The following is a 23,390-nucleotide window of genomic DNA, read 5'->3' as shown; positions in this document are numbered from 1 at the left end:
TCAATCTTGCTTCTGAAAAAATCTCTCTTCTTAAGTCCATCATCATTACCATTTTTTTTATTCTGTATCTTGGAATCTGGGGTAGAGCTCCAATTCATCGAATTCCTTTTCCATATTTCCTTCTTTCCACTTTCACCCACTTTTACTCCATTAATAAATTCATCTATTGTCTTGTCTTTATCTTCTATATTTTCAGTCTCCCCTTTAATTTTGGGGGCTCCAACCCCATCATCTTTTGCTGTGCAGAAGACTCATCTTTCCAACTTCTTCTCAATTCTCCCACATCCTTCCAATAGATTTTGAATTCCAGTCAAGATATTTTGGAATTTTAAGGTTTCCTCATCTTAATATTGATCCATGTTTCCAAAAAAGAAGAAAGAAAGAAAAAAGAAAAAAAAACTAATAGCCACTGCCACTCTAGGTTTCCAGGCCTCATTTATTTTTTTATTTTTTAGGTTGACCTGAACACAAGTTCTTTTATGCTCTTCAAATGAGAAGGGTTCTGTTTTTCCCCCCTTTCTTTCCCCTGCCAAAATAGTTCTCAAAGGCACCTGTGAAAACTATTCATGCCCTTGGCTCTTTATCAGTTTCTATAAACAAGTTGCAAGCCCTTCAGCTACAAAGTTAGTGAAATCAAAGAAGGAAAGAGAAGAAATATGTTGTTTCAAAAACTCCAGCCCCTGACCTGCGAGAGGCAGTGTTGCTACTTTTCACTTTATAATATTTAGCTCTGGCTTATAGGAAGCAAAGTTCTTTAGATTTCTTTTAATAACAAGTAATAGGAAGAATTGTTAAAATAAGAAGGAAGGTTTTAATCCAGAAGTCAAGGAATAAAGCAACAAAAAACAGAAGAAAAAATCAATTTGTTCACTTTAAGAGGAGAAATAAGAAACGTTGCGAGCCCCTCAATCCACAAAGAATAGTTACAAAGGAAAAGAAAAGCTTTCCAAAGCAATCCAATTAGGGTTAATTTCGCCGCTCAATTCTTTTGCTTAAGGATCTAATTTGGCTTAAAAAAAATTATTTGGGCAGTCTTTCACAAAATAGAAAAAATACCTCACCAGATGGACTCACTTTCTCTTTTCACTTCCTTCCTTCTCGACTTCATCTCGACTTCATCAGCCTGGGGGCTGCCTGTTTACCACTGGCTTGAAGTGCTTCCCTTGGGTCAATCAGGGACTTTGCGATGTCCCTGAGATCAGCAAGGCTTCGTCTTCCTGATCACCATCTCTATGGGATGGTTTAAGTCTCAATGGACCATCCAGTGGCAAAAGTGTCAACGGCGGTCTCGGAGTATCAAGACCACATCGTTGTGACATTGTGATGTTGTCTCCTCCTTCGTCCCCGAAGCTCCCACAACTTCTGAAGGCAAGCTGTTCCATTGGTTGATTACTCTGACTGTCAGAAAATTCCTCCTTACTTCTAGGTTGAATCTTTCCTTGTTCAGCTTCCATCCACTATTCCTACTTATCCTAGTTATCCTACTGTCTGATTACAACAATCCTAATATCAACCACATTTATGGCACTTTTGCAATTTCTTCATTTGTATCCTCCTTTATTATTTTTTACAAATAACTCAGTGGCAAACATATCCAACATACCACATATATATGTGTGTGTGAGAGAGAGAGTATTGTATTGTATTGTATTGTATTGTATTGTATTGTTACATTACATTACATTACATTACATTACATTACATTACATTACATTACATTACATTACATTACATTACTCTCTTCCGTCCCTGCTTCCACTTTTGGATCTCTCAGCTAGCTGTGATTCTTTGTATGGGGTCACATAAGTCAGTTTTCACATGAAGTCGCTGCCGCTTTCTTCAGCAAATATCAGTGTGATCTGTGGGAAATTCCAACAACTTGCTTATTATAACCATTTCACATTGAACTATGAATGTCCAGAATTGATCACGGTCCTTTCCAAATTTCTTCAGCAAGTTCACATAGGTACACAGGAGCATTGGCTGAGCCACAAATTGCATTGGAGTGGGTTGGTTCAAATTCTGCTCCAGAGATTACCATTAATTGTTTCATGGCTTCTGCAAATTGATCACCTATGCATCCACTTGCTGCTGGTGTTGCAACAATATTACTGCCAGCTGCTTGATAGATAGAATTCCTTGAGGACTGGAAGCCATTCCTGAAATCCTTCTCTTTGGAAACGAGTATGAAACTTGCAAGATTGATGTTGGCCTTGTGGGGTAAACCAGATAGATATCAGAGCCAGATGAGCTCATTATACTTTATTGTAAAGTTATATTGACAGACTCTTGCCAGTCTGAAAGTACAATCTTTCTTCTCTTTCTCCTTTACAGCCTAAGAAACTAGGGAGATTCTCTTTGAGTCTCTTACCTCACCCACATCCAGTTGCAGACTATGCTGACTCTTATCTGACTGTTTCCTTGGTAGATCTCTTTCCCACATACCATTGCATTGTCTTTCAATAAGTAACCATGCCAGATTTTTGCAGTTCGGCAGTTCAAATCCCTAGTGACGCATAACAGAGTGAGCCTCCGTTACTCGTCCCAGCTTTTGCCAAACTAGCAGTTTGAAAGCATGTAAAAATGCAAGTAGAGAAATAGGAACTACATTTGGTGGGAAGGTAACAGTGTTCTGTGTGCCTTCAGCATTTAGTCATGCCGGCCACATGACAAGAAGACGTCTTTGGATAACATTGATCCTTTGACTTTGAAACAGAGATGAGCACTGTCCCATAGCACATATGTGCGAGGGGAACCTTTACCTTTATCTTGTAGTTTTCATATTAATCTCAGTTTTTAATTTAGGATTTTAAGCACCAGAGGGCAGGACAAGAAACAATGGATGGGAAGAGAAGCAACTTGGAGTTAAGGAGAAACTTCCTAACAGTGAAAACAATTAACAGTGGAACAATTTGTCGTCAGAAGTTGTGGGTGCTTAATCACTGCAGATTTTTAAGAAGAGACTGGACAGTTATTTGTCTGAAATAGTATAGGGTCTTCTGCTTGAGCAGGGGATTAGACTAGAAGACCTCCAAGAATCCTTCCAGCTCTATTTTGATTGATTGATTGATTGATTGATTGATTGATTGATTGATCTCTGACTAATAATACCCTTTGGTATATGGTATAATTCACAGCAATATATTGATTCTTTTTTAGTTTGTTTCTTACCCTTTTTCATGCTGGAACTTGATAATTACTGCTTTTAGGTGAACAAGAAATGCACATAATAAGCTCTACATTTGTACTAGCAGTCTATCACTATTTTATTGTGGGATGCATTTCACCACCATGTAGTCTTCACTCTTACTAGAACTTTCAACAGCTTTTAAAAAAAACTCAGCAGTGGCTTAGTGCAAAGATTCAAAAAAATAAGAACCAAAAGTTCTACATATTTTATAGAATAGTTACATTATTCTGTTTTGCTAGCTGTCTGCCATAGAGGCTGGTTAACCAAAGAGTGAATTTGATATCTTCATGGGCCTGGTTTAAAAGGAATTCTACATAGTTGTATTATTTGCTATACAAAGAAGAAATGCATGTGCACTTTGGATGTAGCTTCTCACATCTTTCTTTCCTGGACCACTCATGCTATATATTTCCTTAAAGAAAAGCTTGCTTTTCACAGTTTTAAAGCTCCTTGCTAAGTAAGGCACTTCACGCTTTACCCATCATCAGTTATTATCCTCTTAGAAACATATGAATTATAAATATGGGTCCTATTTGATATTTCTATTTGTACGCGTTTTAAGTGCAATTTTAATTTGCTAATTTAATTTATTTGAACAGTTTTCCTATCATACAAGCACATGCTTGCCTCTGAAAAAAATCATTGTTTCTATTACAAATAATAAAGAGATAATATTTAATGCCAAGAGAAAGCATTTGTATAAGCCATCTAAAATTTTCTAAAATAAGTTTTAAATCTTTATAAGATTTATCTGAAACAATTTAATTTTGTTGCATTCTTCTAGACAAGAAGAAAATATTTTATATAGAATATAAAATATACAGATGATTCTATCATCCAGAAGTGTTTTACTGGTGAGATGTGTGGCATGTGTGGTTTAATAGATAAATGAATAAAAATTCACAAATAAATCCATGTGTGCTGTGTCTTTTAGGAGGGAAAGCAATTATTGTTCTTTATATCTTTTCCTGTTAACAGACTTTAAAATGTTGCAAGATAAAACTAATTTATATATTTATTTCAAACTTTATTTTCAATTGATGACAACTTTTTTATTAGCACAGACTGAATGAGCCAGTAACAAAACAAATATGCCAATACTTAACATACACTGAAATACTAGCAAACTAAGTTATTATGAATATCTCAAACATGTAAAGGATATAATACCCTAGACTGAAAATAAATACATATATCTATCTATATATAATGTACATAAATAAAGATAGCTTGGCTTCAATTTCTACAATCTTTTAATTTCATTTCAATCTCTTGACATCAAATTTATATCCCATCAATTTGCTTTTTATTCATAAATCAAAAGAACGTGCTCTTAATTATTAACTTAAAATAATGTGCTTTTATGATCCTGGATTCTGTTTAAAAAAGGAACATATGAGGTATACGGCTGTACCTGCTTGAGACATACAATAGCAAACTGGAACTTTTACTCAGTGAGGCTAGCTGTATTAGACTGAATTACCATTTTCTACCTGTGTTGTGCCCATTGCATTGGCTTCCAGGCAATTTTGAAACATAATTCAAAGTGCTGTCTTTGATCTTCAAAGCTTTTCAGAGCTAAAGGCTAACATAGTTGAAAGATCACTTGGTTCCATAGTGTCTTACCAAACATTAAGATCTTAAACGGAAAAAGGATCTGTTTCAGATGTTCTGACTATCTGAGGGGAGGTGACAGACTACAGGAGATAGATATTTTTGGAACTGACACTCCAGCTGCAGAAATGCTCTTCACAGAGAGGTTTCTCTGACGCTCCTTTATTGTGTTTGCAATTGCAAGGTTCCCTAAAATCAACTACTAGCTTCACAAACAAAATGTTTTACCATTCAATTCATTTCCTGCTCATGGAACAAAAAGATAGGATCCAAGAATGAATTTGATACACCTGAAAATTACACAAACTTCTTGTATATTCACACTTTCTTCACTCTGACCCCTCATGCATACCAACCACAAACACAGAGCAAATATACCCCAGAAGCTCCACAGAAGAGATTCAGGATATAAACCAAGATGGAAAATGGCAAGAGTATTTATTCCACTGACAGAAATTGTTAAATAAGCAAGGGAACCCCTTTGAATCTAATGTAAGATCACTTCTAATATTAAGAGAGCTTGTTATAGGAAGCCAGAATTTTCCGGCTTAACTAGAATAAAAATAGATAATAACAACCCCAAAAAGAGAGCACTCGCATTACCATTTCTGTAACCAATCTCTGTGAGTTTTATATTCAGCCAAGACAGGCAAAGCAAAATAAAAAGTCGCACGTGAAGCATCTCTAACCGCAATCATCATGTTACATAGTCAAATGCTCTTAAACTGCTGTCCGCCTTCTCCAAAGTTGAATTCTATAAGAACATGAAGTGGTTCTAGCTGCATGAAAAAATGCACCCCCCAACTAACCACAAGCTCTTTGTACTTTGAAGGTCATGTTGCAAGAGAAGAGACCAAGCTTCTCAACCATGTACTGAAGATTCCAACATCACGATAAGCTGGCACATAAAAGAATTGGCCTGCATTTTCCAAACCATAGTTCCACCCATGTTCTTACAAGGTTCTTGTCTAATTATATCTTCAACCACAGGCATAAATATGTTTAACCAGATGTTTCTAAGCAGCTGCTAAGCAGCAATGTTTGAAATTTGTTTTGTTTTTTTGTTAATGCCTTTCTTTCCCTAACTGATCAGAATTCAAGCCATTTATGTGAAGTCACAATGAAATAGATCTTGGTCTCCAACCACACTATCTCAGCTCAGTGCCTTATTGCTTACTTGGTTATTTACAAATATAACCAGCAACTCAACAGTAACCCCCCACCACCACAATATGAGCAGGGAAAAGACTAGAGATAATTTATAATTTGGCAAGACCTGAAATACACACCTTGAGATCTTCTTGCCTTTCTATCAAAAGCAAATTTAAGACTACGTACAGGACCACCCAGAAATTTTGGAGATAAGACAGAGGAGATACGACTGTATCTTTTACTGAAACCACAGAATTTATGACCATGGATTTGCATGTACCACATAAAGAAGGAGCTTTAGCTCCATTATGGAGCATGCAGAAAATCCCAGACTTACATATCAATATCTCTACTTCAAAAGATCAAAGGCAGAATGTACAATTATGATTTGTGCCAGTGTTTCATGTACATATCATATTGTGTTTGTATGCATCATATGCACTTTGATGGGCCTACAGATTTTGGTGGGTTTTTTTTTTCCATTTGGGAGCTGAATCGCAAAATGATTCAGAAATTTTGCTTGCAAATTCAGATAGTCTGTGACTTGCAAACACAATTAAGCCCCAAATTTCTGTTGCTAAGCAAGACAGTTGTTAAGTGAGGGTTGCCCCATTTTATGACCTTTCTTGCCACAGTTAAGTGAATCACTTCAGTTAAGTTAGTAACACAGTTCTTGTGATTCTGGCTTCCCCATTGACTTTGCTTGTCACACGAAAGGTGATCACAAAAGGTGATGACTTTGGGTTGCTGTAACCTTTGTAAATAAATGCCAGTTGCCAAGTGCCCAAATTTTGATCATGTGACCATGGGGATGTTGCAAGAGTCACAACCGTGATAAATGGCCATAAGTTACTTTTTTCAGTATTGTATTCAGTATTGTAATCTTGAATGGTCACTGTAGAAATGGTAGGTCAAGGACTATCTATAGCAGGGGTGGGTTCTTGCCAGTTCTAACCTCTTCTATAGAAGAGGTTCCACAAATCTACAGTGCCATTTATAACCAGTTCCACCTCACTCCTCCTGCCTGTCCACACATCATCAAGATGAAGAGCGAGAGGAGGAATTCTGGGAGTTGAAGTCCACAAGTCTTAAAGCTGTCAAATTTGAACACACCTGTGTTTTTTTTCTAAAGGGTTAGGGGTGCAAGGGTCTTGTAACGTGACAGCTTTAAGACTTGCGTGCTTCAATGCCAGAGTTCCTGAGCCAACATGACTGGAGGAGGAATTCTGGGAGTTGAAGTCTAAAAGTCTTAAAGCTGTCAAGTTTGAACACCCCTGGAGGTTTTTTTCTAAAGGGTTAGGGATGCAAGGGTCTTGTAACTTGACAGCTTTAAGACTTGCGTGCTTCAAATGCCAGAGTTTCTGAGCCAACATTTTGGTTGCTAAGCAAGAGCATTGTTAAGTGAGTTTCAGCACATTTTACAAGTTGACCACTCCCACCCGGTCACATGGCTGGCAAGCCACTCCCACCCAGTCACATGGCCAGAAAGCCACTCCCACAAAGCAGGCCACACCTACAGAAGAGGTTCTAAAAAAATTTGAAACCCACAACTGACCTATAGTATCAATCATGATGTATCAGTATCAATATTACCCATCTGGTATGATTTTTATACAATTTTTCTTCACAAAGAAACAATGTGATAAGTGTTGCAAAACTGAATTTATTTTGAAATGTTCATTTTTAGTTTTTGAAATTGATGATAAATTCAAAGCTATATCCTTAATTTTCCAATCTACGCTTAAACCAAAATAAGGGGTTATCTATGTTCAAGATGTAACTTTATTCAGACTGCTGTTTTCATCTGTCTGTTGATATCTAAATTCAGTTATAAAGTACTAAGAGATTGATCTAAGTACCCCTTATGATATTCTGAAAACTGAATAAAATTTGTTTTTCCTCTCCAGATGTTTCTATAATTTTATTGCATCTATTCAAAAATGCACAATTACTGTCCAGAGAATAGCAGTTTTCTTGTACATATTAAAATAAATTCTACAACCATTAGCTGAATCACCCAATGAAACCTGAGTATTAATTTTTATGCCATAGGATTAGAGTTGTGTGTCTTTTATTGTAGTACAGAACACTCTAGGGGTACATGTCAATCTACAGCTTTTCAAAGTCACATTAGAGTTGCATCTTCAGATACTGTGGCATGCTTTCAAAATAATAGAAATGTCAACCACTCACATAATGTTCATATTATCCTTAATTAATATAAATTGCATCTAATTTCATCTCTACTTAAATATATTGCTGCCCAAAATAAGGACCCTAATTTTTATGAGTAATTACTATTACTGATGCATCAACACAATTATTTAAATTCAACATATGCAGAGGCAGAAAGCAGCATTTACATTTTTTGTTGCCTCCTTGCTCCATTCTTAATTTTTGTGGTTTGGAATTCTTCCAGATTCTTTCTTCAACTCTGAAGAGAGAAAAAAAATGTGTTTGTTGGATGCGTATGTGTGTATGAATGGGCATATTTTTGTGTAAATATACACCAGTACTCAATCCATTAAGATAATTTGATTGGTTATAATTTAATTATTATATTAGAATATTATTTTATCAATATATTTTGCAGTTATCAATATTGGGGATGAAACTGTAGATTCAAGATTGAACAAAAGCTTGGAATTTAGAAAATCATAGGTAAGATAGTATACCTTCGTAGATATGAGATATTGGCAGGATCTATTAATCTAGAAGATAAATAGATAAACAATTTATGACTTCTCTGTTAAAACTTTGGAAACCTCATGCCAATCAACAAAACAAGATTGGGAAAGAATAACCCAGTTTGATTTGATGTAAAGCAACTTTCTAAGCTCCCATGTATGAAGTCCAAGCCAGAACAATATATATATTGTCTTTTCAACATAGTAGAGTGGATGTAAGACAGCCTTTGTAATTGATGCCACACTTTCTCTGATATTCTCAGTTTACCAGTTTGTAAGGATATCTGTAATAGTAGCTATCAGGTGACAATTCAAAATCATAAAATGCCCAGTATTGTAAATATGTAACATATGAATTGATCTTCAACTTTGCAAATGTCACAGCTACACTTTAGTTCAAATGATTTTGCATATATTTTCTTACCTCAAGTAAAAACCTATCCAAACATTATAATGAGCTGTATAAAATATGGATGTTGCCTAAAATGGTTAAACATATATGAGTTTAAGATGTATTTATTTATTTATTTATTATTAAATTGTGAGAAGACCTAACTAGACAATGCTGTAGTAATAAGAATTGGCATTGTATTAATAAATTGGAGAGTTACATTTCTGGATTACATCTACTTTATCTGGATTTGTAAAAGTTGGAAAACACTAGACAGCAACAAAGAAGGAGACAGGGAAAAATCTTACTTCTTTGTTGCCTTCCAATGACCAGACAGATGTTAGCAGCCCCATTGTAATAGCCTTATTCTAAATAAGTGGACACTATCAAACCATTATGCATGACATTTCCCTACTTTTAATATAGGATCTAATATACTCGGCAAATCTTATTACTGTATTAACTCCAATTTAGTAGTTTTTCCCTCTCTGTACAATATAAGGCAAATTATGTGAAACGCAACTGTAAGCATTACTTACTACAATTTCTACAGAGTAGAAGAAAACCTTACAAATAGATTGAAACTTCGAATCTTAAAATTCCTGTGGAAATCAGGTGCATCTTGATTATTTAATCAAGCAACTTGCATTTTGCCCTGGCTAATTTAGAAAGCTTATAATATTTTACTCATAAAATAATTGTGCACCTGTTGTGATGGAAACCTATTTAAACAAATCTTAATAGGCATTACAATTTGTTCTAAACATAAGCAAGCAAACCGATCAGTCTATAAAGCAACTTTATAAATGCCAGGATTATTTTCCTTCAAAGCTTTCAAAGCATTGATGTATTTAGTATTAAGGAAGCCAAATAAATATGATTAATGCCCCAATAATAAATCAAATGAGACAATTATTCATATTACATTTCAAAACAATTACTTTATATGAGTAAATCCACATAACACACTAAGACATAATATAGTTGGTGTGGAATAGTTTTGCCATATCATGTGAACTCAGACAATTGTGATTTATTAAATAAACTATGGCTAAACTAATAATGACTTAGCATAGCATAACCCACCCACCCCCTGCAAATATAGGAATGATTATTCTATAGCATTTGTTTTTCATAATTCAAATGCAAACATGTCAAATTAGATTTAAAGAGACAAAGGATAAAACTACAATTTGCTGGCAGCCAATTCCACAAGATGTATTCAGAGGGCAGTCTATAATATATTGCACACATAATAACATGATACTTCCATTTTCATCTTGCACACTGTAAAAATTCTTACCACTATACAACAGAACTGTGTAATTAGCCATGGTACCTATCACAAACAAATATGGCCATGTATAGCTTCCTTCAAGTAATAAATGTAATTCATAGATCTGAAGAAATGGAATAGCATTTAAGTTCTGGATTATCAGCACTGGGTTAAACCCCATTCCATTATAGCAAAGGAACTCTTCTCATAATTCTATGGATAGAATGTTAACATCATTATTCTTTCTATAATAGAAATTTCACTAAATCCAAAGATCTTTTGCCCATCAAATGAGCAACCTGATCATGACAACACAGTGCTGAGAGAGAATTACACACATTTGTCAGGTTCTAACCAACAAAAAAACCAAAACATTTGCATTCAATATATCTATTCAGCAGTGGTCTGTATTGGTTTGTTTTACAAGTTTATACTGCTATTCAGCTCACATATATTAATTAGAACTTTTTTTTATAAAACTGAGAATTTCACTTGTGCAATAGAGGTAGTTCTCAACTTACAACAATTCATGTAATGACCATTCGAATTTACAACAGTACTGAAAAAAAGTGACTTATGACCATTTTTCACACTTACAACCATTGCAGCATCCCCATGGTCACGTGATCAAAATTTGGATGCTTGGCAAATGGTTCACACTTATGAAGGTTGCAGTGTCCTGGGCATGTGTTCTCCTTTTGTGACCTTCTGATGAACAAAGTCAATGGGGAAACCAGATCCCCTTAACACCTATGCTACTAACTTAACAACTGCAGTGATTCACTTAACAACGGTGGTGAGAAATGTTGTAAGATGGAGCAAAATTCACTTAACAAATGTTTCACTTAGCAACAGAAATGTTGGGCTTAATTGTGGTCATAAGTTGGGGACTACCTGTACATGTTCAAATGATACTACATCTTCCTGGGAAGGTGGGAAACTATGCTAGTTACTGAACAGCTAATTCATGCTGACTTTTTTTCCTGACTAATTGAAATATCTTTTTAAGTATCACCTATACTCTAGATCCGTCAGTTTACGAATACAGAGGATGAAAATACGAGGAAAACCATGAACAGAGTTGAATTTCTTTATGTACAGTAAGGACAGACAGAAATACAAAAGCCATGCTTGCTACTGCATAGAAAATGACAAGTATAATTTTCAAGGATATACATGTATATAAAATACATTTTAAAAAATAAGGCCAACCTTGGAAGGCACATCCTTCCTTGTCAAGCTATGTGATGCCCAGCCCACATCATCTAATGAATACAAAAAAAAATATCATTGTTCTAAATCAATTCCCACCTTTGATATTTTCTAATGGACAGTATGAAACCCTGACTCCATACTGTCTTCAGTGGTGCTTAATTGTGAAGTTTAAGGTACAGTTCTCTGACCTTATCAGCTCTCACTTTAATATGCATCTTGGAAAAAGTTAAACCAAATGTAAGCAATGTTACTTAAATATATGTTTTAACTTAAAATTAAGGACTTTATTTTCCAACTCTTTCTATTTAGAAAAGACTACATTTACAAACTTTTCCATAGATATTAATAGAACACAAATTTGGCAGACTTTATACCCCCCAACAATTTTTTATGAAATAGCAACCGTAAAACACATACACATACTGGCCATCTGATCACTTTAACAAATTCATTACTAAAAACAAAGTTATGCCCTGTAGTATATTACTAATTAGGACCTGGTATTAATTTTAAGGAGTTTCCCCTGGCCCCTTGTATTCAATATTTACACTGATTTCTCTAATTGGAACCAACTGATCTTTTTTCTGTATATTTATTTTCTAAAGCCTAGCAGTTAACAATGACTCTAATACAAGTGAGGGGTTTTTTTGCTTGCAGCTTTTGTTTGAGGTTTAATTAAGAAGACCCAGTGTCTCCAAACCTGAGCTGTGTTTTTAATTGCTCATATGTATATCATGTAGACTTCAAAAGAAGTAAAAGACATTTATAACACAGAGCACAAAAGGGAGCTTTGAAATGTCTACAACCATACAAAGTGGCATAATTAAAAACCTATGGCTGCTTCTGTGATAGATATGCAAGATATATATTTATAAAGTAAGCTATTGTATACACTCATGACATGCCAAAAGTGGTTTCGTGCTGTAAAAGAAACAAACTCAACACATCTCAAATGAACTGCAAAGCAAACTAGCATGGTAACCTTTTATTCAGGTTGATCTCGTGTATTCTATTATCATAGATTTCAAAAGTCTGACAGCTTACCCATATTTTCTACTTTTGAATTCTTAATTCAAGAGTAATTATTCCTCCTCTTAAAACAAGAGGTAGCACTTGTAACCACAACATAGCACAGCAACTTTCCCAGGGTGGTCCCAACATGATTCCAGAAAAGCATCACAATTAAAATATGCATTTCGTTATAGTTCATGGCTGTCTTTCTCCTAGCTCCTAAAAGGAGAAAGTGCTATTTCTATCGGCATGAAATTCAATACGGATTGTGGAATATTTTTTTTGCCTGCATTGTAGATGGAATCTCTTACAGAGCTGAAGTTCTTTGCCAAGCTTTTAAAGTCTAGAAACCTGCATGAACCTTCCTGTTTGTTAACTATTATTATACCACTGAAATTACAAATAATCTACATAACCACCACCACACACCGGTTTGATTTGAAAATATCTCCTTATGTGAAGTCATTTAAAACCCGAGGAGAAATGTAAAAAAGAGTCTGGAAGTCATCTGCGTAGTCAGAGCACTTCACAATGCTAATGCCTTTCTTCAGTGGGCAAAGCTATTCACATCAGTCAATGTCTCTCCCAAAATAGAACCTGCTATACAAAGACCGCATATGACATTTAAGCCACAATGCCTATAAATACAGTTTATGTTTCAGTAGTAAGTTCCTCCAGAAATGGACACTAGAACCCGTTGCTCTGAGATAGTATTCACAATTCACCCTTTTGTTAGACTGCTGGAACAATCGTAACTTTTTAATATGATCTTAAAGGAGGTTATATGCCAATTAAAATAAACAAGCGACAGGGCATGTCAGTGGAATAATCATAATGTTTCAGGCCATGGACTGATATGTATATTAACTTTATGTTTTAAAATCAATGTAAGACAGAGGTGGGTTCCTACAGTTCGGACCGATTTGGCTGAGTAGGTAGTAACTCGGCCTGCCATGACTCCGAACTTGTTCTATCGGCACCGCCATATGCGCCACCATTTTGTTTTTTGCTTCTGCCCGCAGATGCATTTTTTTTACTACTGCACATGCATGCATAGCATGCATCAAGCACACGCACCCAAACCACGCCCCTGAGCAAACTGGCAGTAGCAGAAGCCAGAACCTACCCCTGATGTAAGCTGTTACAAAACAAACAATTAATGGGGATAAATAACCATATTCTTTTTATTAAGTAATAGAAAATGAAAATTTCAATAGTTTGAAATGGAGGGGGAGAAATAAGAGGTTCCAACAGAAAAGAATATAGGGAGGGAATTAAAAGAGAAATTAAAGGAAAAATAAGAGGTACTTAAAGGGTTAAAAAAAAACCTCAATTGGACAGTGTTGTACATTTAGTTCTTCAGAAGGAGGTCAGAAAAAGATTGGAAATCCTTTTCCAATCTTCCAATCAAAGTTCTGGGATACAGAGTGGTTTTGAGAACAAACCCGATTCCAAATTGCCATCCACATGGGATAGAATGGGACTACAGCAAGGTATGTTTCCTGTGAGAAGCACTACAGACATGCACTACTAGCCACTGGCACATATTTCCCAAATTCTGCATTCTCTAATCAGATAGCCAAGCCTTCTAAATAGTCAGAAGAATCCACTGTCCTCCGAAATAGCCCTATTAGACCAGTAGTAGCTGCTCTTTAGAAAAGTGTAGACGTCCATCATTAATCATGGTATACTGGAAGGATCCCCTTCATCACAACAACTATTTATCTTGAATCATTTTTTTCCTCCAGAATCGTACTAGCATTTAGCTGTTTAGAGTTGTAATACTCTGAGAACACCTTCTGCCTAAAAGATGCATGCAAATTAAAGAAATTGGTAAGATAGAAAAAAGGTTTTATTCATTTTTTATTCATTTTATTCATCAAATTTATCTGGCTGCCCATGTCACATTAAGTGGGCAACATACAATATAACCTAGAAAAATTCCACAAAGCTAATTAAAAGTGATACATGTGATCAAATCAAAACCATGAGATGGAAGATATTCAATATAATTTAGACTTTACATTGGGACATGTACAGGAGAATTATCTGGTGAAATTCTAGAGTCAACTTGGAAAGTTTTAAAAGGATATTAATTCATGGAAAATAAGGATGTCAATGGCTATCATAGGCTATTATAATGGCTACATATTGTGTCCAGCACTGGGATATTACTTGCACAATGTTTTTGTACTTACACATTGATTTTGGGCTTCCCACAGGCATTTAGCTGCCAACTGTGGAAACAAAACCTAGGGCTTGAATAAGCCTTTGGCTTGATCCAGAATAAGACCTCTTATAAAATATTACAAAACAGACTAATTGCCCATGGAGAGGGGAAGTTATTTTTAAAGTCTCATCTACAAAGAAAAATGCTCACATATTACAAAATCTAATACTAAAACCATGTCTATTTTGCAACATATATCATTTATTCTATATGTTGTACTGTTCCAGCATGTGATACTGGCAGAAAAGAATTCCCCCGATTTTTTTAACCCCAGCAGCCTTTCCCATAACTCAAATGTATTAAAAGATTATGAGCTTCATTTATCCTCCAAAACAACTTCTTCCGTCAAAAGTAAAGCAAAGAATTGGGGAATTAAAATAAAGAATTATTTTAAAAAGTGCAAAAGCAGCTCTTCTTCAGAAGACCACACCTTTGTTTCTTTTATTTGGGATTCTTTTCTCTCACCATTTCAGTTTGTTTTTAAGATACTTGCTACCAATGTGTACTACAACAATTAATAATTCCAGGAAGAAAGAAATGGCTATACAAAAGAAATATGAAACCAAAAACCCAAATTCTTGTTCTCAATGAAAAATGCAACAAGTTTTTCCTAACCACCCATGACTGCACCATCTAAGGGAATTTCAGTCTAAGAAAATATTGTGGCAGTAAGTTCCCAAGACCCTACTTAATAAGAGGCAGATGTTTGGTGAAAGATAAACCAAGCAGATCACCAACATGGATATCAGAATCAATCTCATTCCACCGAGTTCATCAGCATTGAGGCAAGGCTAAATACAAAATAAAATTCATGTGAACATACAACCAAACATTCAAGAGGAACCTCTACTCATTTGCTTCAACTCACATATAAAGGATGGATTAGCATTCATGGGAATTTATCATCCATCAATCTTTTTAGAGGACTACTTCTCTAAATTAAGACATTATATCCTCATTAGAGTTTACCTTTTATTTCTCCAAGGAGTTCACTTGTGTTTAATCTCTCCATTTTCTCCTTCCAGTCTTTAGAAAGTAGTTTTTCCATGCAAGATGAATCTATAAAGAAAGGTGAAAGTATTAGCAAAAGTTTAAATGAAGTAAACAGACAAACTGAGCAGCCTTTTCCAGAAAATGTGGCTTCAAGGAAATGCCATGCCTCCTGCATTATGAAAGTAGCATCCTATTAACTGATGTACTTGAAGACAGTCAATGAATAAAAATATATTCAGCTTTCTAAATAAAGAATGATGCCAGAGTTATATTGTCGTAACCTTGCAGAGGAATTTATAGAAGAAGCATCCAAGTTTTCAGGAGCACTCAAGTTAGGTAGGGAAAATTTTAATGTCCTACACACACATACATACATACACACACAGATAGACAAACATTTAATGAGGACACTAGAAATAAAACTGCCTGTGCTATACATGTTATGTATGGATTGTTTGTATACCTCTGCATTATGGAAAGATTGTGTATTCATTCATTAATTTATTCATTACATTTGTACCCGGACTACGGTATAAATCAAAGTGGCCTATATTGTTACTTCTTCCTATTTTATCACACAACAACAACAGAGGTGGTATTCAGCAAGTTCTGACCACTTCTGGAGAACCAGTAGTGGAAATTTTGAGTAATTCAGAGAACAGGTAAATACCACCTTGACTGGCCCTACCCCCACCTATTCTCTGCCTCCTGAGTCCCAGCTGATCAGGGGAGAATAGGGAGTTTGCAGTAACCTTCCCCTGGAGTGGGGTGGGAATGTAGATTTTATAGTATCATTCCCTTGCCACACCCACTAAGCCACGCCCACAGAACCGGTAGTAAAAAAAATTGAATCCCACCACTGAATCAAACCTTGTGCGTTAAACTGCTCTGAAGAAAGTGATTAGCCCAAAGTCACTTGGTGGGCTTCTGTGGCTGAAGGTAAACTTGAACCTGGATCTCCCTTCTTCTAATCCAGCACCTTCATTACTACAGCACTCTAGCTTTCATAAAGCTATTTCTGCTGGAATTCAAACCAACAAGGGAAAAGTTTAAGTACTACACAGTTTTTTTTAAAAGCACAGGTGTCTATAGAGGAAGAATGGAGGTGTGCACATTGGGAAAGAAAACAAACTAGATATTTGTCATTTTCTTTCCAGCTGCAAATCACAGTAAAATTAACTGTCTCCTAGACAGTGGATTGAACCAATCTTACTGACAGTAGAGGGAACATGTATGCTAAATCTAGGGGGGGGGGTGGTCCTACAGCTTATTAAAAAGCCAATAACATCATGTGTTAGTTGTTTTCCAGCCGCTCACTTGTAATGAACACAAGTCACAAAATAGAGCTTTAAGTTGTCTGCACACCTTCTGGTGACAGGAGGACTTATGTTATTGTTCTATTCTGAATTGGGCCCAAGACTTTTGTTCTACTCATCATTATTCCAATACATGGAGTAATCTTTATAGAAAAAGAAACAATCAATCAGCTATCTAGTGTTTCAATCTATGTCCTAAGCCATCCAAGTGGCAACTGATGATAACTATGGCTCCAATTCCTGACTTCCTCTCTCTCCTTTTATCCTTTGGCCTTTCTGTACTCCTAATAAACACAGCAGGTAAAAATTTCAGCTCATTTAAAATATAACCTTAAACAATAAAAATATGCATTTACTTTGCTGAGGGTCACTATTGCTTATTTTTTTGAAAAAAACTAAATCATAGTTTAGTGTAACATCTGCATGCAGCCAGTCTTATGTAAAAATAATCAGTCCTGTAACTGCATACATATTACCAATTTGTCAGAAAAGCTTACTGCAAAACCTTTTTACAAGTTGTGTCTACAAGAGTATAGGAACATCTTTAGAAAGACAATGCCACTTACGTCTTTTCCACCAAATAATATTTTAGCAGAAAAGCCAATTTACTAATTATATCCTTTTAAAGCAGAAAGGGAAAAAACAATGAACAAGAACAAAATTAAGTGGCTTTAAGTTGTAAAGGCAGCATTAAAATACTTGTTATACCATAAAACAAACAATTTAATCTTATGAATTTTGGCCAGATAATGAAGCATCAACATCTAACCACCAATTATCAATAGAACATTATAATTTGTTTCCTGTGATATTATCAATTTATAAAGATGACTCTCTTGTGCCCAGACAAAATTTTAATCATCCTCACCCCCACAAAAATAATGTTGGCTTTAAGCTGATATTTACATAAAGTAATAGTATTTTAGCTAAGCAGCTTTTTCCCAATACCACTATTATTACCACTACTCTATTCATATATTAGTGTAAAATATATTAGAGAATTAAGGCATATTCAGACAGTGTTAATTTTCAGCACTTCTGGAATCTTATAAGAAATTTCCACAGAGAACAATAAAGTGACAAATGTGCATTTCTTTGTAAATTTATTTTCAATACACTAACAAGCTTTTACATCCCACACACACCAATCAGCTTTTTCTTTTTAAAATCAACAGATGAAACCTATACTGTTTATTGTTCTGATATGACATATTTTCTTCATGAGTTTATGGTTTTTGAAAAAAATATCTAAAACTTTATAATTAGGCAAATTTATCCAAAATTCTTAAATATTAGTCCAAAATGGTGTCATGTCCTAAAATTGAACAATTATTATACTAATAAATTCTCATAAATTCTCATGAACCAACTGAAGGAAAATTCTGGAAAAGTTCAATATTTTCTAGATAAGCCTAAAGTATGTTGGTATTTCCTAATTCCTCAACTTTGCCTTTCCCTTTAATTTCTGCATGAAGGAAGAAGCAAAGAAAAATAATTCAGTTTCAGGATATTCCTAGTTTCTTCTTAGATGCAAAGAAATGTGGTTTTAAAAGAATACTAATGATTAAATACCTTATTATTTCAAATCACCTTCAACCTTTTACATCTCAATAAAGCAACCTTCTACATCTCAATAAAGTACACAGTTATACAATCCATATAATTGATAACTATCACTGCCGTGAAAAGCTCACTTTTTAAAATATACTTCTTTAAAAGTATATTGTTTATCATACAGTAATCTGATAATGACTGTTATTATTTCTAAAACATGGTTTGTTTACATACAATCTTGGCAATGTCTAGGCATTTCACAGACACAAAAGACAAACACATTAATGATTTCTTAATTATCAGAAATGTATGAAATATTTTAATATTTCACAGTAATTTGAAGAAAATGTCAATCAAATCTCCCTCTTTTCCTATATTGCAATAAAAAAAGTTTCTGTTATGGAGAGTAATCTAGCAATATCTGAAACATGAGTATCTCTCTTGAAATCATACTCAAGAAAACAGTATTTATATTGAAAGAAAACAATCAAGTTCTGTTTACATTATTAAAGTACAGTCTATATTTACAAGTGGAGCAATAAGGAATGATCACTACATTTTAAAATACCTTAGGATTTCTGAAGTTTCTCCTTTCATATACTCCATTTCAACATTGACTTTACATTTTAATTATATCATATCAATTTCACACAGTCACTATATCAACGTCCCATCTTATTTACTGTTTAATTCAACTTTACAATCCATCTTTACATTCAGAGACAGTCAGGCAAAAGGGATTAGAAACAAAGCATCAAAATAAGACTGTTAAAACCACTTTAAAATATGCAAGTGGCCAGAGTAGTATTTACTAAATTAGGGGCACTCTAATTAGAACTTCCCTCAATTGAAATATCAATTCTTGCCATGGGAAATCACAGTGAAATAGAACAAGATAATATATTAACTTTACTGGCCCAAAAACTGAAAGTGACTGGTCATAGTAAGAGGCATCCAGCCCATACTGTTGGCACTATCCCTGCTTTATGCAGACAGCTTCTTCATCCAATTTATTAAGTCAGCTTCCATTTCATTTTATTTCATCTAGAACAAATCAACTCCATATTAAAAGGGGGGGGACAATTGAAGAAAAAAGATTCCAACAATACATGAACTATGCAAAAATTTGAAGGACAAGATCTGGCTTCATTCACAAGTACTGCCAAAATATGGATTAAGCATTAAACAAGCCATTATAACTTAGATTGCACACATTTCTAAATCATAGTAGTTCACCTATGATGCTATGTCAAAATTTTGCACATTACAGCATTCCATAAGATCCGTTCCCTGACATGTAAAATAGAACTCTATTTGATATCTCCTAATGTGGTTCTCTGTTATTCATCTTTATTATTTTTTCTTGGTTCCCCTTTCTTTTCTGCTTTTTTTCTCATGTTCCTTATAAGACTGATAAGTTATGTGCTGTAAAGTTCCTTCTGACTTCTAGTGACCCCATAAGTAGATTTGCTCCTTACAGAGGTGTCTGATTTTATATTTTCAATCTTGTTTAGCAATTTTCCTTTACTTATCTGTGTTGGCATGCCTACCTTCCTTTTCAGTTATTATCTGAAGCACCTCTTACCTATTTTCATCATTATTGTAAACTGCATATGTAAAGTTTTAATTCCACCAAGAAAACAACTTGACCTTCCATACAGAAGTTGGCCTGCAAACTTCCTGCAGCATTGCCGATTTACTCAGTTTGTATCACTCAGAGTGAAACAGCTGCCTTATAGTACATAAGTTCCCTGGCACATAAGTGCTAGTCATTCCCGATTCTAGGGGGCGGTGCTCATCTCTGTTTCAAAGCCGAAGAGCCAGCACTGTCCGAAGACAGCGTCCGTGGTCATGTGGCCGGCATGACTAAATGCCAAAGGTGCACAGAATGCTGTTGCTTTCCCACCAAAAGTAGTTCCTGTTTTTCTACTTGAATTTTTGCATGGCTTCGAACTGCTAGGTTGGCAGAAGCTGGGAAAAATAATGGGAGCCCACTCCATTGCACAGCGCTGGGGATTTGAACCGCCAAACTGTCGACCTTTCTGATCAATACGTTCAGTGTCTTAGCCACTGAGCAACCGTGTCCCACAGTATGTAGCGAGCAACGAGGGACAACAATCTCAGGGTTTGCTGATAGAGCTATCACATGAAGCAAAAGCTATTTTCATGTTTCTCAAATGAACTGTTTCGGTGCACATGTATATGCAGAGAAGGCCAGGAACCACTTCCAAAGAAGCCAAAATGTGATTATTTTAGTCATTAACAAAAATTATTTTGCACATGCTCGTTCATATTAGAAAAAGTCTATATAGTTCCTAAGGATTTACAGACTTAATGACACATCAACCATCCATCCCATCCTCTTTTGAAAGTTTTGCATCTCCTGCTAAAGTGTTTAGTCCCTTTACTAGGAAACAGGCAATTGCTCCCAAACTGCTATGCTAGGAATGGCAACATCATTTTGGGAATCCCCTTGACCAAAGAACTTAGAAAGGTATCAAAAGATGAAGATAAACAGACTGACTTGATAGATGAAGAATCTTCAATCATGCACCATTTAATCTCTGCCTCTTACAATAATACCTCTAAGCATTACACATTAAGATTTAACAAACCACATATCTAATCTGGTATCTCTTTGGTAAGACATATTTCTATGCTAAAATAAAATTCAGTTACACTTCAGATATAATTTTTTCAATCCATTCAAAAAATGAAGTCTGCAAACTAGCTTCCTTCCACTCTGAACTCTAAGATATTCCCGAACTATTACTACCTCTGACTGAAACTCTGTGCTTTCCAAATATTGGGTTATAAATTTTAGTTGTTGCCAGGCCTGTTATCTAAGCTGAGCTTGGCTGGGAAAAGAGCTTATATGGCTCTTATTTAAAAAAAAAACCTTAATGAACATTTCAATGCACATAGATAAAATGCCATACAATAACTAAAACACCCACCCCCACATTTTGTTTCCATCCTCATAAATGGGGATGACCAAGATTCTGCCCTGATATTTATTCTTTTAATTTATTTACTAAAAAACAAAACCTTTCACCTTTCCAATGTTTTTGTTGTCTAAAAACAGCTCATACAATGCTCAAATCCTTTTTATTTTTAGCAGAGAAATAAGAGAAAGCATGCTTTTCCCATAGAACAAGCCACAGATATAAACATTAACACAGATGCTCTCTGAGAGAGAGCTGAGCTTCTCAGCCACTTGATCATTAAGGAATGCACCAACTGTTTTAGATAATCTTGAGCCAGCTCAAATTCTGTTCCACACTCCCCTTCAGGACTGGTCAGTTTTGCCCTGCTCCTAATTTTTCATTTTCCTCACTCCTCTGGAAGAAAGAATGGGAGAAAGAGAGGGAGACCGAGAACTTTTCCAAACAAAGAAAAACTTTCAGACAATTAACCCTCTCTTCTTTCAGATAAATTACTAAGTATCAAATGCAATCTGTTTCCTTTGTTTAGCCAATATGAACAATTTGTAAATGACTCAGGAATAAAATTCAGAAAATGTCATTTTAAATTAGAACCATTATAAATATGCTAATGACTGCTCGACTCAAAAGATGCAGGATTAGTACAAAAGAATATATTTAGTTCTTGAGAAAATGCAGTTGTCTTGTCACACAACTATTTGGGCATTGAATTATATGGTTTACTCTAGAAAGTGCTTGTTCTATGAGCATTGTAGTAGCCAAATCCATTTCTTATGTCACAGATAGTTATTTAACATATCTGTAAAACTGTTTACATTCAAGTATATTTTGAAACTGTCAGAACAGTATTTTCATTTCATTGTTCCCTTTCCCTCCTACTGTGGATTGAATGTTTATATTATATGCCTCTTATTCCTGTTTGCATTACACTGACAATGGATTTAATACATACTATAAAACCCATTTTCTCTCATTCCCAGAATAATGTGAAATGCTGGTGATTTATAACCTCAGAACTCACACTGAAGTAATCACTTATACCTAATATTAAAGAGACATAATTTACTTAAAAGTCCAATGGGGATACATATATGTACTATTACTTTCAAGGTGTACTACACTACACATATAAATATTCTTACCTTTACAATACTGATTATTAAGCACACAACTGACTAACAAGTTTCTGATATTCAAAAAGCAACACTCTGTACCGTCTTAACGTATCTTAGAGATTCATATGTTCCACATTATAGTTTTACGCTTCCTATTATTATTATTATGATTTATTAAGTAGGCTGAATATTTAGGATGAACATATATCCTCCGCGAGCTGCACTGGTTACCGATCAGTCTCCGGATACGCTTCAAGGTGCTAGTTGTAACTTATAAAGCCCTTTATAAGTTGGATCTGAGTACTTGAGAGACCGCCTGCTGCCAATTACCTCCCACAGACCCATTAGATCTCACAGGGTTGGCCTCCTCCGGGTGCCATCTACAAGCCAATGCCATCTGGGTACTTGAGAGACCGCCTGCTGCCAATTACCTCCCACAGACCCATTAGATCTCACAGGGTTGGCCTCCTCCGGGTGCCATCTACAAGCCAATGCCATCTGGGTACTTGAGAGACCGCCTGCTGCCAATTACCTCCCACAGACCCATTAGATCTCACAGGGTTGGCCTCCTCCGGGTGCCATCTACAAGCCAATGCCATCTGGCTATTACCAGGGGGAGGTCCTTCTCTGTGGCAGCTCCGGCCCTCTGGAATGAACTCCCCGTAGGGATTCGGACCCTCACCTCTCTCCAGGCCTTCCGA

The 23,390-nt window shown here is 35.4% G+C and overlaps 1 protein-coding gene across 11 annotated transcripts in view; it reads right to left on the bottom strand.

Annotated features, from left to right (window-relative positions):
- Window positions 1-23,390, bottom strand: part of SOX6 (SRY-box transcription factor 6) — a 469,113-nt gene that overhangs the window by 170,468 nt on the left and 275,255 nt on the right. For all 11 annotated transcript variants that reach the window (XM_032222712.1, XM_032222721.1, XM_032222668.1 and 8 more), the window contains one exon: window positions 15,736-15,825. In XM_032222712.1, the coding sequence (XP_032078603.1) occupies window positions 15,736-15,825 (90 nt within the window). The remainder of the gene's footprint in view (window positions 1-15,735; window positions 15,826-23,390) is intronic.

This window comes from Thamnophis elegans, chromosome 1 (assembly GCF_009769535.1).
Source record: "Thamnophis elegans isolate rThaEle1 chromosome 1, rThaEle1.pri, whole genome shotgun sequence".
NCBI lineage: Eukaryota > Metazoa > Chordata > Lepidosauria > Squamata > Colubridae > Thamnophis > Thamnophis elegans.
Note: the sequence above shows the minus strand (reverse complement) of the source record. Positions and strands in the feature narration are given on the sequence as shown.